Genomic DNA, 14,787 nt, shown 5'->3' on the forward strand with positions numbered 1-14,787 from the left:
GCCCTTATGTTACACTGAGAGACGAAAGGGCCCTTGCTACCCGATAGAGGCCGATGTCTATCGGCCCGCATAAAGATCAAGACTGCCGTTTTTGATGCATTGAGATGCAGAAGTCTGCTTGACATCCACTCCTCAATTGCAAGACAGACATGCTGGATGAGTGGTTGCTTAATTGTTTCCAATTTTTGACAAGTTTGAGGAGAGTATATCTGATATTATCTGCCCGTAGCGTGATTACGAGAACCCTCAAATTTTGGCTCAAAAATGTTTCAGTTCTGCAGCTTTTTTGTTAACAACTCCATCACATGTATATTCCCGCGCTTGCGGAGATATTATGAGCTACATCACAGGTAGGCCTGCTGCGCATGCAGCTCTACGTAAAGCGCAACATGGGCCGCGGTTAAGGTTCTGGCCTCCCCTGCAGCCCCTCTCTGCGTTGCATTGCGGCCCCGGGTCCCTGTGCTGCTCTGCTCCGGCCCTACGAGCTGTCGCAATCCGGGGGCTGACCCGCTCCGGCAACCCGCCAGATCCACCGGTTTCTCTGCTTAGAGCGCTGCCGTCCACCTCCACTAGAGATGAGCGCAGCGGATGCCGACTTTTTCTGGAGGCATCTAACCAGGTTGCCAACGGCCGTGCGGATCTCCTGGAGGAGCGCCTCATCCTTAATGTGTTCCCCAACATTTCAGTTCTGGCTAAGTCCGTATGCCGATATTGTTCGTAGGGGATTTTGCAAAGGCCGCCGTTCAACCGCAGTTCTCCGTCACTCCATCCGTAACTCATCGGTTTGCAGCAAGCTGCTCCGGTCTGTTCCGCTGGCGGTGTTGGTCCTAGTATGATGGGTAGAGAGGCGTCCGTCCGCAGACTGGCGCAAAGTTTCAGCTTGCCTGACATTAAGCGTTGTGCGCTGGGACTGCTGTCCAACCCCTCTGTGGGCGTGTGGCGCCAATGGGAGAATGGACCTGGCCGATTTATCTGGCATCCAACTATGCAGCCGCTTGCAGAGTGAGTTTAATTATCGTTGACAGCTGACTCAGCCCTTGCCGGTATTGTTGATTTCTGGGCGAGGATGCAGACAATGGTAAATCCCCACTTGCCTGCCAAACTTGCCTGGACTGTTCACAGGCAAACTGTGAGCTCATTATGTCTGCATGATCACTTCGCTGCTGTCCTGTATCGTGCACAATCGATGGATCTACAGGTGTGAGAGTGTCAGCCTGATTAGATCCGGAAAGCAGGATCAATCTCCCAGAAGTCTGTAATAAGTGTGGTCACTAGTTGACGATGAAATCTGGCCAGCGTAAGAGAAGATATCCGATACTCCCTGTTTGCCATGGATGGGTTGATATCACTGCAACATCAATGATTCCTTCTGCCTGGGGCCTCGCATATTCATGCATGCAGAGCAGTTCGCCCACATAGTCTGTTGTTATCCGCTATGCTCTCATGTTTGGCCAGAACAGGGTATCCCTGGCGTGCCTGCCTGTAACATGCCTGCCCCCCGATGTGGCTGGTGTGTCGTATGTTTACAACTCTGCCCCTCAGAGGCGCTTGAGGATAAGCAACGCCCACTGGCCCTCTTATAGCCCACAGCTGTTTTGCACGTTTTGAGCTCATTCCTGAAGGGCCGGAGTATTCTCGCACCTGAATAAGGGGGGTGTTCCTCTTTGAGAATCAGGCCATCCCCTGAGGATATCCTGATGTCAGAGTCGCTTGTATGATACATCGTCCATCTCTGTGTGTGCGTCCATTTGGCTCTGAACCTGAAGTCAGTTAACTCCGATGCTGCCTGCGCCCTGATCCAGCTCTGGAGTCCTGGTGCCGCCTGAAAGCTTGTCCATGAACCACCGCCTGTCTTACATAGGGGGTGTCGGGAATCCACGACACTGTGAGGCGCCGCTTGAGTGTCACCATGACATACATCTCCGTGGCCCTGTTTGTAAACAACATCCAGATTTTGCTACCCCTGGAGGCTGCAGTAACAATGCCCTGAAAGGCGTTTAGCGCCACACTCTCGATAAGGCGCTTCTTAAAGTATGGTGATCAGTGTTTGTGTCTGTTTCTGCCAGTGGATTGTTGTCCCGCCGTGCATATGGTACTGGTGAAATCTCTGCCAGCAAAAACTATCTTAAGCACTCTTCTCTATTTGAGCGAGTTTTGCTCCGAGTCTGGGTCAGTTGCGCGTGCATGCAAAGGCGTATAGGTGCCCCTTTTGCAGCAAGCAGCACCCCAGTCCGTCGCATGCTGCATCACTCTGGGACCTTACGGCTTTGTGATGTCATAATATTGGAACCGGCGCCGTTTGGTGACATCTGCTTTATCTCGCCGTATTGCCCAGGTCATCCTGCTTCTGGTCAGCCAGTGCCATTCCGTGTCCTTATCCAGGCAGTCTGCGCAACGGATCCTCACAGGATCTTCCGATAGCCTTGGCAGACTTAGCCCAGATATGTCACGAACCAATTGCGTGCACGTGTCTTAGCTTATCCGTGGGCGTCGCCATGCCAACATGCTGCAGTTTTCTCTGGCGCGATTCTTAGGCTCTTCCGTTAGACAGTACGGATGGCCGTGGCAAATGTAAGCTTTGAGCTTGGAACGCAGGCTGGCGGGTCATCAAATCTGAGCCGTCACAAGCTGCACCGTGTTGCATAAGAGCTCATGATGAGTACACTACATGAGCGTGCTTTTCCCCTCAGCTTTGTTTATAAAGCTAGGTCGATCGGCTCGTCCGTCGCTGTTTGCAGCATGCCAAACGTGTATCTCTCCATAAATCCATTTTTGCCGCCTGAAATAATCCCCCCAACGAATCCAAAATTGTTTTTTGGGGTCTTTTTTTTGTTCCTCGCGTCATGCGTGACGTATGTGCATATATATATGCCGGCGACTCGTTTCCATAAGCCCGTCTCAGCCATTCGTCTTTTCGGGCTCAGACCGGCTAGCGAGAATGAAGTCCAAATGTTGCTCTAAAGACCTCCCAGTTTTTGGCCTATGATCACCAGACATTAGCATGCCCTCGGCTGCCAGAATACTGTTTGTCATCATGACCGTGAGTTTTCTTGCAGCTTTTATTCCAAGAAGACCGCTTTCTGCACCACAGCTTTCAGTCTGCAGCTTTATTTCAGCTAACTCACAACGGTCCATTCACGTATTCCCGCGCCTTGCGGATATGAGCTACATCACAGTGTAAGGCCTGTGTCAGCATGCCGAGTTTACTAAAGCGCCAAAGGGCGTTTCACTTATGATAACAGGCTATTAACAGATGCCCCATACTCTGTAACAGCCCGTAACCAATCAGAGCTAGAACTGGGCCTGGTTTCAGACTATAGGGTTTGCTGAACAGAGGTGCTTCAGCACAGACAGTGTAGGAGCCATTGAAACGTGTTTGTAGATCCTTTATGTTTTAATATAAGATATTTTTGATCACTATCGATTGGTTGGCTTGGTGGTCACATGGTGTAGGCGTGGCACTCATTATAAATCTTGTTCACCTGCCGTGAGGGTGGTGTGTGGGTAAGGAGAGGTGCACAGGGCCGTGTACTTTTTTGTGACCGTCAAAGGTTTACGGATGCTATGATTATGTAGTATAACAATGTATAGTCTGATCACCGAGTTTTTTCATTAGAACTACAATACTATGAAACAGAGCTTTTGATCTCAGCAAGTACTTTTAGCGTGTCATAACAATATCAAACAGGCCGGCCTCAGCCTGCTCAGCGACTTGTTTGTTTCCTGCGGTCGCTATAGACAGTATGGAACACAATAGAGCTTTTGAACATTAAAGCATGGAAACTTCAGCAGTAGAGGCATTAGTAAGGGACATGTATATTTCGAGATATTCTCTACTTAGAACATTTAAAAACAGGGCAGTGTGTAGTCTGTTGTCTTACTGGATTATGTTTGTATCCATATTTATATGATATTCTAATGTGTGTTTTTGTATGTACTGTAATCAAATCTGTTCTTTGTGGTCGCTAACACCTACACACAATACTATTTAATATTAGAGGCTAGCAGCTCCTGGTTATACTCTTATGTAACTCAATTATAATACCACCATCAGTTTTGCTCGAGCACTAAAACCAAAAGTCGGTCAATTTATGAGTCCGTACCAGGCTCTTTTGTGAGTTTATACATTAAATGATCTGACAGTGAGCTGGTTTCCCCACTGGGTGGGTTAAACCTTGTATGGTAAGGCTGAAGAGCAATAAGCACAACACACGCACATGGGATCAAATACACACACGCTCTACACCTCTGTACAAAGTAAACATAATTACCAAGAAGCTATGTTTCGTCCAGAAGCCTGGTCTCACTTTGTTTGTACGGAATTCTTCACAAAATTGTCGCATACATCAATTGATAATAATGATGAAAGCTCGGACCATATAAACTAGACGCTTGGCCTTTAAATCTGACCACGGGACAAGATCAAAATGTCTAAAAATCAAAGGTCCTTCTATTATTATCTTTTCAATTCATACATTGCCCATTACATCATCCCTTGTGATGTTACTTCTCTCATGAATAATCTCGTGCACAATGGTATCTGGGCAGGCTCTAATACTCCCCAGCAGCATGGGTGGCAAAAATATGAGAAAACAATCTTACAGATATGATTAAGTTGTATTTTAATAACCGGCAGGTCCTAAATAAGTAGCATCAAATCTCTCTTTTTCAATGTAGTGTATGGATAATCCCAGGAAAGTCAGCAGCAGCACTATTAAGAAAAAGCATTTCAAAAATAAAACAGGAAAACCAAAACTAAGATCATGACAGGAATTGTTGAGGTTATTGGTAATTTATTGTATAGAGATGACAGTTTTAGGTTGTTATTTGTCCCTAGTCTTAGGTTAATATTTTTTCTGCGAGGATGTGGGTTATTACACTTTCCCTGTGTAACATCTCTTCTGCGCACCCCTCCCTTTCTTCGTTCATGTTTCTTTTCTAGTAAGGTCATGTGTTTCCAGCCCTGGTCTGACTTGTCACCCTCCTCTCATGAAAAACAAGAGTTTTGTAAAGGTGTATTGGATCAAGGTGGGGCAGAGCTCGGTTGAGGAACTAGTGCGCTACGTACCCCTGGTTCAGGTTAATGAGAATCACTACACCACACACACACCACACACGCAACGACACACATCATATTAACATTTACACAGCTATTGGATCCTGTAAACTTTTCACCCGCGCTCCAGGCCCGTATCATTCCATTTTTCTTTTTAATTGTGTGTGGTGTTGGATTGGATCAATCTTTAATCGTTGCCTCGGGTAAAGCGACAGCATTCATTCAAGCTGCAGGAGAAAAGAGATGTCGATCCAATATGATGGTAGAGGTTGTCTCTGGCTATATTCCCTTCCCAGCGGACTACAGGTGATACCATTTATAGATTTGCCTGTCCATTCTGTTTTGGTCCAAACTTGACCCCTCTAGCCATGGTCTGCACTGTTGTATATTATATCAAAGTCACCCGTTATAGGACTCGATCATTGCAAACGTGTATGTGCCTAACTGTGGATGGTCGCTTCACGTTTGTACGTAGTGGTAGGATGCAGTATTGGTGTTTAATGTATAAGCCATTTGTGAATTGGTTCTTTATTCTTCTACTGTATCATATGTGCCAGATTGCTCCAGCTTGGACTCTGTACAACCCTCAGTATGCCAGTGCCTGGATACAATCCAGTTGCGCTGTGCGGACTGAGCGCTGGAAAAAGTATCTTTTTTATTATGGTCCTTGGTCTTGGAATGAGCTTCAATCACACCTTAAACTGAGGGCACTTGTCCCTATAGCCTGTTTTAAATTGAAGTTGTCTGAAGTCCTTACCACCAGCTGCTCTTGCAGTAATAAGTAGTGCACCTTTCTTACTGTCCTAATGTGCACAATGTAGTGACTGCTTTTCGTTTTTTTGTTTACTTAGTTGTGTTCTCTGTATTTTATATGTCTCTGTTATGTGTAAAAATGTGTAACGTTGCTGCCTTCTTGGCCAGGTCAGCATTGTAAATTAGATTTTATCTCAATGCTTTTTATCTGGTTAAATAAAGGTTAAATAAATAATAAAAAAAGACATTGTATAAAGTATAAAGGCTGATATTCTAACCGAATTAAAAAAAATCCGGGTTTTTTTGTTCATTGTGTCCAATTGCACCAAATACTACTCTACGCATGGCTCCAATAAGCCATGACTGTGGAATTGACACACTATGGAGTTGTAAAAGCATGAATAAAAACTATATTTTCACTATCAAGTAAAGCAAAATCCCAAACTAAATCGATTTCTATTTCTTAAAATATCTGGTTGCTCCGTAGATCATACTTTAAATTCCGTAGCCAGTGATTGGTAACTTCCAACCTTAATGCTCTGAAGGACTTCTTTCCAATTTATTTTGTTAACATTAACTTGTTTAACTGTATTATCAAACTGTATTAACTGGGATGTATTGTTGGTGTTTATTTCAACATATGGCCAGGGTTAGGGTAAGGGTTAGGGGGTTGGTATCATTTTTCGAAAGTATAAATCCATGTGTTTTTTTCCTCCTGAACCCTGACCTCCCGATATTTTCCATTTAAAAAGTCTGCACACCATTACAACTGGTGTCTGGAAGAGTTGACATTCTTACAAACCAACCCAATATGGCTCTAGAAATACTTCATGTTGATATTTCTGACCCACCACCTCTCTGATGGTGATAGATGATGGTAGCTTATTGTAATTGTTCTTACATAACTGCAAGTCAAAATTCCTTTCCGAAATCTAAAACTGAGTGTTTTCAGGGCGAGGCACTGAATCTTTGGATCCCTAAAAAGTCTTCTTTAACAGATAAATGCATGCAAGGCCGCAGGGAAGTTGTAACAGTGTTAACTAAAGTTCAGCACCAAGGACAGCGCCGTGCTCCCTGTCTCCATCAGCAGAGGATTTGCTCTGTTCAAAAGTCCTGGGGTGCTTTTCAATATCCCAACATATTCTTAACTTCACATGTGTGCTAATGGTCCAGCCCTAAAGACATATATGTGTCAGTTTTGAGATTTCGTCAAATGCTGTTGCCATGGTAACATAATGCTCGCCATGAAACACGGTTTTCTCATAACTCCGTTGAACATGCTCCCAACGGCCCAAAACTTCACAGGTTTGATAAGGATGCAGCCCTCAACACATCTAGGCATATTATGGGGTGTCATCAAATGCCGTTGCCATGGCGACATATCCCTCGCCATCAAACACAATGTTTATGATACTGCTGTAACTTCCATGTACGTTTTCCGATCGGCCTGAAACTTCCCACGTTTGCCAACGGCCGAGTCCTCGAGACACCTACGTGACACGTCGACGTGCGGACAACAGCCTGCGGAGCGTCGAAGACCCGCTCAACGCTGCTTGCAGCTTTAATTATTATTATTATTTTTGTATTACCCCTGTTATTGAAAATGCTCTCCTTTCCTTCTTCTTCTCTTATATATTTGTAGTTATTTTGACTTGCTTTGCCTAAACTCTGAATTTCTCTTATCTCTATATTTTTTTAGATCTTTGAGAATAAAGGAGCTATGATGGGCTGTTCAAATCCACACCCTCACTGTCAGGTTGGTAAATGCTCACATGCATGAACACATCATTAGACACATGTAAATGTGAAAAACACAGAAATAAATTAAATGTCCCCGAAGTGAGAATTATGTTAGAAACACATACATACATTAACACTCTCTCAGCAGACACTTCTTTCAAGACGTCTACTCTGGACGTGCAGCACTAACATGAGCTAACAAAAGCTTGTTATCACACAGGCACAATAGGATTTGTGTCATTGGTCCAATTTGCACGTATAAGATGCTGGCTTTTTACATACACTGCCAAATGAAGTTGAGTGTTAAAACAAATTTGCATAACAAGTTTTTAGCCTGACAGGTCTCGACACAGAAGCTGTTAATTAACTCCCAATTACCGTGAGCCTTTGTCACGTTTTGTGGAAGTGTGAGATTGCTTTTGTCCTCTTTTTGTGATTTATTTTAATTCACATAAATGTTAGTTTTTTTTCTTGTCTTTTACTAACACCTCAGAGAAGGAGAGTTGCATTTCCTGTCAAACGTTCACCTGCTTGTTGAGAACACGCACAATCAGGAGGGAGAACAACAAAAACAGAAGAGTTGTTTGTGTAGACAGACAGATTTGTTGAATTTTAAACAACTACAGTTTTGCCAAAATTGTCAAAATAATGTGAGCCCATGAGAAACAGTAATCACTCTTTTCAGCCTGAGGGCAATACACAAGTTATTTGAAGTTGTCATAACCTGGCCGAGACATTAATGTGAAAGGACGCTGTGATTTTAGGGGAAAAGTTCTATGGTTATTATAAATAAATAAATAAATAAACAAACCAAGGAAAAACATTACAACCTCAGTCATATTCTTGTATTATTCAAGTCATATTTTCGAATGGTTTATGTCCATCTGAAATGGACCAAAGGGTCCCGAAATACTGAGTGAGAACTTGTAGCTGGAGAAGTGCCAGTTTGAGTCTTGGTACTCCTGAGGTGTCCTAGAGAAGAATATGTCTTTATTGTCATCATACAAAGTACAACGGAATTTCTTTGGCAACTCTCACTGCAGTAAAAGAGTAGAGCAAGGCACCAAACCCTCAACTGCTCCCCTATAATAGTAAAATAACAGAGAAAAACTGATTTTCCCCTCGGGCTTAATAAAAGTTGATCTCTATTCTTATTTTTATAAACTAGCGACCTGCCGGACGTGACAGTCCAGAAACAACCACTAAAATCCCATTTCAACTAGAAAACCCAATCAAAGTATATATATATAAGTATATATAGGCAGAGTAAATCCCCCGGTAGCATTAGCAGGATCACTGATCTAGCTTTGTTTGCTTCCTCCGTAGAGTTTCTCAGATATCATTAATGCAGTGCAATTCAATAAGGAAGAAATACTACCCATTCTAAGGCTAATGAATACTAACAGCAGAGGGCAGTATATGACCTCACATTGACATGGTTTTAACAGAGAATCATTTGGTGCTTCAGAAAGATGCCATAAAAAGTAGTTTCAAATACAACTACTGAAAACACAGAAACGTTCTGATAAAAACAAAGTTTAAAGCGCTTTTTGATATTTCTATTCAGTTGCCATCAAAGTTTGAACAAAATAAATATTTTCTTTGTCGTCACATACACTTTGAAATCATTTTCAGAGACAAAATCAAACCTCCATCTAGTCTGTGATGGAACTTTAAAAAAAGTTTTAGCAGTTTTTTTTTGGTCTGTTTCCTGCATTCCAGATTTCCCTCGCTTAAAACATCAAAGTCCAGGAAAAGTAAAGTAAATGTGTATAGCTAGACTTCCCCTGCAGGCAAAAAAACGAAAAGAAGCATAGGTCTAAAACTTTGAAGAATAACGATCAGAAAATGTTAATCACGGTCTGCAGGCGGCGTTGCTTTTGATGAATCCAGTCCCACAGGAACAGAGCTGTATGCATTTTTATGTACGTGAAGAAAGGAAAAACTTTAAATGCCTCTAGAATAGTAATATTTCTTTCTCACGTAAGTAATCCAATTCTGTGAACTGCGCCGGAATTAGTTTGAAAACATTTGCCTCCCAGGAGCGGACGGATATTGAGTTGGTATTTACTCCCTATGTATGTCTTTATCTGGTGGGAATAGAGCTTATACTGTACTTTGCTTTTCTCTCGTGTTATGTTTGCTTTTCTCCGTGTTTACGAAAACACAGGTGTATAAATATAGCTAGAGTCGGCTCCAGATGTTGGCAGGCATGCAAATATATCCACACACAGACATAACTCTGCCTGGAGGCGCGCAGATGTGCAGTATTTACACATACAGTTCACACACTAACCTTCCCTGTCTCCCTCTGTCTTTGTAAGATCATGATCATAAAAATGGTGCAGCCCTTAGCTAATATTTAGAAGTCATTAATATTAAAACCACGCTCTCAGTTTCTGCTCCCATTGCAGTAATTGTGTACAGAACTTTACCGAGGGCAAACAAATGCAGACGAACATTAGTAATTCCCATGTTTTTAAATGTTTCATCTTTATTGCATTTGCTTTATTACATATCAATTATTAATCATGACCCAGCATGGTACAGTTATGACATGTACCCTAAAGGCAAGTTCAGCAGGGCATTTACAGTCTACAATTAAAATGATGAAGCTTCTTGATCATCAAGAAGATGTTTTTTTACAATTTTCCCCACGAGTTAAGACAGATTTATTTTCCTGTTTTAAATTTTTTTTTTTTATAGATGACAGTGTGGTTCCCGCATTGCATTCTGGGTGTTAAAGTGGAGGAGGGTTAATCAGAAAACTATTTGCCATGCAGCCTGAAGCAGTGCTCCTTAAAGCAGCACAGATTATTACTCTGTTCATGCAATGGAGTATTATAATTGGAAAACCTGCTGACACAAATATGCCTGCTTTCAGTCAAACTCTTCTTTAATGCGCCTTAAAGCTCTCTTCAAAATTGAAAATATTCCCTGGTAGCATTTTACATGAATGCAAAGCCTGTACAAAATACTCAACGAGAGGCAAAAATAAAGACTTTTCTCAATTATCAACGCACACAGAATGCTCCTCGGTGCAGAAATAACTCATCACTATTCTGGTGTGCTGTCACTCATCAGAGAATATGTAAATAATCCCATTCAAAGTGTTATCTCAGGTGCTGATTTATTATGCATCAGTGAACCATTTAGCACTCCTTCCCTGCTTTTACAGCCATTAAAAAAATCATAAAGTGCAAACACGAATACACCTTAATGTCTGTCGTGATGTTCCCCGCTAACCATAAAGAGCTTTCTGAATCCAGTGAAAGTACATTATGAGGCTAATTCTGCAGCCTAACAGGGTTTCTTATCCATAAAGATGAACTTTAGAGATGGAGATGGATGTTTTCGTGAATTAAATGACATCCTATCTGTCTAAGACTGTCAACATCTTAGTTTTCTCTAGTTAGAGTTTCCTTTTAGAATATATTTCTTAAGCAGAATGACAGCTGGTGGCTGATGAGAGGAACCTTTCAACAATGTGTTATTAAGGCATCAAAATAGCTGCCTTTTTAGAGATGTTATTAATCATAATCAGGAAGCTAATTTGGTCAGTTAGTGTGTATCTACGGTGGCTGACGGGCAAACGCCCTACAACGGCTCAATTTTTTTCATTTTTTCATTTAGCCTTTATTTATACAGGTGTAAAATTTCATTGAGACACAAGGTCTCATTTTCAAGAGAGACCTGTCAGTGGTAACACTACCACACAAAGTTACAGACAGACAGGACACTAAACACAGAGGCAACACTAAAATATTACAATACACTTGCATGAGGAGAACCATGCTGCATTTCAATGTTTGGATTGGTTAGCTAGCTAGCTTACAGCAGATCTGCAATAATATCTTAGGAAATCATGCGATAACATTGTTTAAATAAACCAGTTTTAAGTTTCCAGTGTAAACTTTGTAATCCCTGAATGTCAAATAGCGCTACGGTCCCAGCAGTATGCATAATTTTTGTTTGTCCCTTTTGCCGTTGTGTTGCGAGCTTCTTACTGCGTTTGTTTTATTTGCAGTGCTTCGTATTTCCAGTGTTTTGTTATTGCAGCACTTTTAGTTAACACTGCGCATGTGTTGTCTAGTTGGTGAAAATGTTTCTTTATTTGCATGTGTTTTATCACATTTGCATTGTTTTTGAGAGTACAGCCCGTTTCTCTTAATATAAGTATTTAGGGTGGCTTTAGTTCTTCTGCCCGTGTCAGCCACCGTCAGTTTCTGTCTCTATGAACACACGGGAGAGTGCTCTGATATTTTCTGTCATATTAAGAATGACATTTATCATGGCAGTGTTTGTTAACATGATTAACCGATGACTTACAGGATATACAGATGATGATGAGAGGGGAAGTAGCTGGTGTATATTTTAGGGATTGATGATGGGGGAAGTTTTTGTAGAACGGAACACAATCGAGTTATCGCAAAGGGTTGGGAAACCACACAACTTGTACACCATCATTTACTCAATATTTAAACCAGCACCATTCAGTAATCTTGCAACCTTGGTGCTATCTAGGAAAGTAGCATCATTAACAGAGAGCTTTGCAGAATGCACAAAGGAAGTAAACAATAGCAGCACGATGGCGAATTCCCCTTAATTCAGTTACATGACATGTGCCGTGCCCTAAAGGCTAGGCCAAGCGGACTCTTGTCAAATTATAAAAGGTCCTTGATCATTGCCACAGTTTGAGCTATAGGTCAAGAATATCTTTTGGGTTCAGCTGGATTTGAACATTTCGGGTTCCAACATTTTTGGTAAAAATGCCCAAAATATGGTTCCAGGCTGTTGAAAAAGAGATATCTGAGGATAACATACAAAGTGCAAGAATCCCTGGCCTGCAAGCATCACAGGAGTTGGATTGGAGAGGGTGTCAGCCTTAAGTCTTTCTGAAAACAGATCACAGAGGACCTCTGATGTGCAATCAGCTCCTGTGCTTGAAAAGCAAAAGGCTCTACAGTGCCATTACTTCCTAATGACACTTGTCAGTGAAGCTGCCGGTGCCCTGCTAGCACTCCTCTACCCAGAATGTACTAACATACTGTATTTGAGTATGGTATGCCAACTGTTCAGCAACAGATGGAAAAGAGCTCTCCAGAGATTCATAAACACAGCCCAGAAAAATAATTGGACTTCGCCTGCCCTCACTGGAAGACATCTTCCGAGCCAGCAGCCTTCTGAAGGATGCAGCTCACCCTCCATCTTCATCTCTGCTCTGCTGCCATCTGGAAGCGCTACAGGGCGTTAAAGAACCGCGGTCGCAGGCGCAGAAGACTGCTCCTACCCTGAGCCCTCGAAGAACTGAACTCTAAGAAACAACATTTTCGTTCTACAATTTGCAATGAAAATAGAGAAATTCTGTTCTTCCAAATTGCAATAATATTAATATGTATATGTAAATTGGATTTGAAATCCGAAGACTAGGCATAAGGTTCTTCTCAATGACATTAAATAACATGTATTATTGTGTCTGAGGGTTTGGTTTTGGTCAGATTTGACTGATAAGCTAACCATGCATCAACTGTCACATCTTGATTGGTGCAATGAGCCCCGCCCACTTTTAGACCAGTGACACAATGAGAAACAAGAAAAAACCCAATATTTATCATGTGAAATAACCACAGCCCTTACTATTTTGGCAGAAATAGGACCATTATGCTTTCGATAACAAACTGATGGAGAAAATGATGTTGCCTGACGACACTGTGCTGTTCGCTGCGATGAAGTACCTATCTCAATTACTTCTTAGTGTCTTCGCGTTGATTCTCACCGAATTGAAATAAATGAAAGCCAGCGACTGCAGGGTAAAACCCATTTATCAATCTAAAAAGCTTAGAAAGGACAAATGAAACCCAGAAATCTTTGCACCTGTGAAACTCTTATTGATGGAATAGTCTTGATGAATAATCCCATCAAATCACAGATCTAATGAGGTTATGGAACCAGGGCAGAGGGAAAGGCTCAGATTCCCTGTTCGCCCTTTGGATTTCTGCACAGAGAGAAGTACACAGTAGTTCCAGCAAACATCCACTGATAAATTGCGATGTTAACAACCTCATGATAACTTCATAACTTAGGATCATACCTGTGGTTAGTCTAGAAAAATTATTAATTTAATTTTTGTCAAAGAGATGCTGATTTGAAACCATTGTTACATACAGTCACGGCATTTCCTGTTTCTGCCGGAGAGAGGGGAGTTTGTCCCAAAGCCTGCCGCTGTATTTACTCCCTCCATCTGAGAGGAGGGAGCCTCATTGAGCTGCGAGTGTCACTCCACGGAGTTCACTCCACCACGGAGGGTAGTGTGTAGGGGTAGGGCGTGGTTTGGGATTGGGCCTAAGACTCAATGGTTTTCTTCTATGTCTCATCTTCATCATCTTCTTCCTGCTTCCTGTGACATTGTAGGTGTGGGCCAGCAACTTCCTGCCTAATGAGCCGGCTCTGTCAGACCGCTGTCAGAGAGCCTACTATCAGAAACATGGAGAACCGCTGCTGCTTCAATACGCCAGACAAGAAGCTGAGAAAAAGGTACGGCTATGCACTTATGAACACGAGGTCGAATAAGTTTCATTTTCCCTCGAGAAACTTGTAATTTATTACTTCTTAGTTTAACTTAGTTCTACCTAAGTTTGGGTTGTTGTACATTTTCCAGAATAACTTTCACACAGGTCCTTGGAAACGTTGAGAATTTGTGCATTTAAGGATATTATTTTGTTCTAGAATAGACATGTTGTACCTGTCATTTAACGTTATAACAGTGGATTTTCCTTGAATTTTGTATTACCAGAAAACAGAGAAGTAGAAGTGTGAAGTAAGCATTTTATTTTTAGTGTCGAGGATTTCCAGCTTAAAAATGCTTTTTGATTTCATTTTCTTAAATCAAGAGTATGTAGCTTCCATTACAGTATTTGTTTGTTCAAATGAATGCAAAAGCAATGTTTAACCCTTGTTACTGTTACAAGGTATCTATCTTGTATTTTGTAGATTGTGTAACTTGTTAAATACCGTCAAACTATGTGCAATATGTGCTTTATGTGCGGTAAATGTGTGCATTTTATTATAAAGTTGTGTATATTTACAGACTGTTGCAAAAACTAAGAAGCTTATAAACATCAGGTTTAAAACACAATTAAAGATGTTTGGAGTTTTATTTGAGTTATTAATTTAAAATTTTTGTCAAAGAGATGCTGATTTGAAACCATTGTTACATACAGTCACGGCATTTCCTGTTT

General features: G+C 41.8%; 1 protein-coding gene across 1 annotated transcript in view; it reads left to right on the forward strand.

Annotated features, from left to right (window-relative positions):
- galt (galactose-1-phosphate uridylyltransferase) overlaps window positions 1–14,787 on the forward strand; it is a 40,079-nt gene that overhangs the window by 8,193 nt on the left and 17,099 nt on the right. The window contains 4 exon segments of the mRNA XM_010782420.1: window positions 4,943–4,979; window positions 4,981–5,079; window positions 7,509–7,565; window positions 13,961–14,083. Coding sequence (XP_010780722.1) covers window positions 4,943–4,979; window positions 4,981–5,079; window positions 7,509–7,565; window positions 13,961–14,083 — 316 coding nt within the window.

The sequence above is a fragment of the Notothenia coriiceps genome, unplaced genomic scaffold (genome assembly GCF_000735185.1).
Source record: "Notothenia coriiceps isolate Sejong01 unplaced genomic scaffold, NC01 NC01_scaffold00024667, whole genome shotgun sequence".
NCBI classification, from domain to species: domain Eukaryota; kingdom Metazoa; phylum Chordata; class Actinopteri; order Perciformes; family Nototheniidae; genus Notothenia; species Notothenia coriiceps.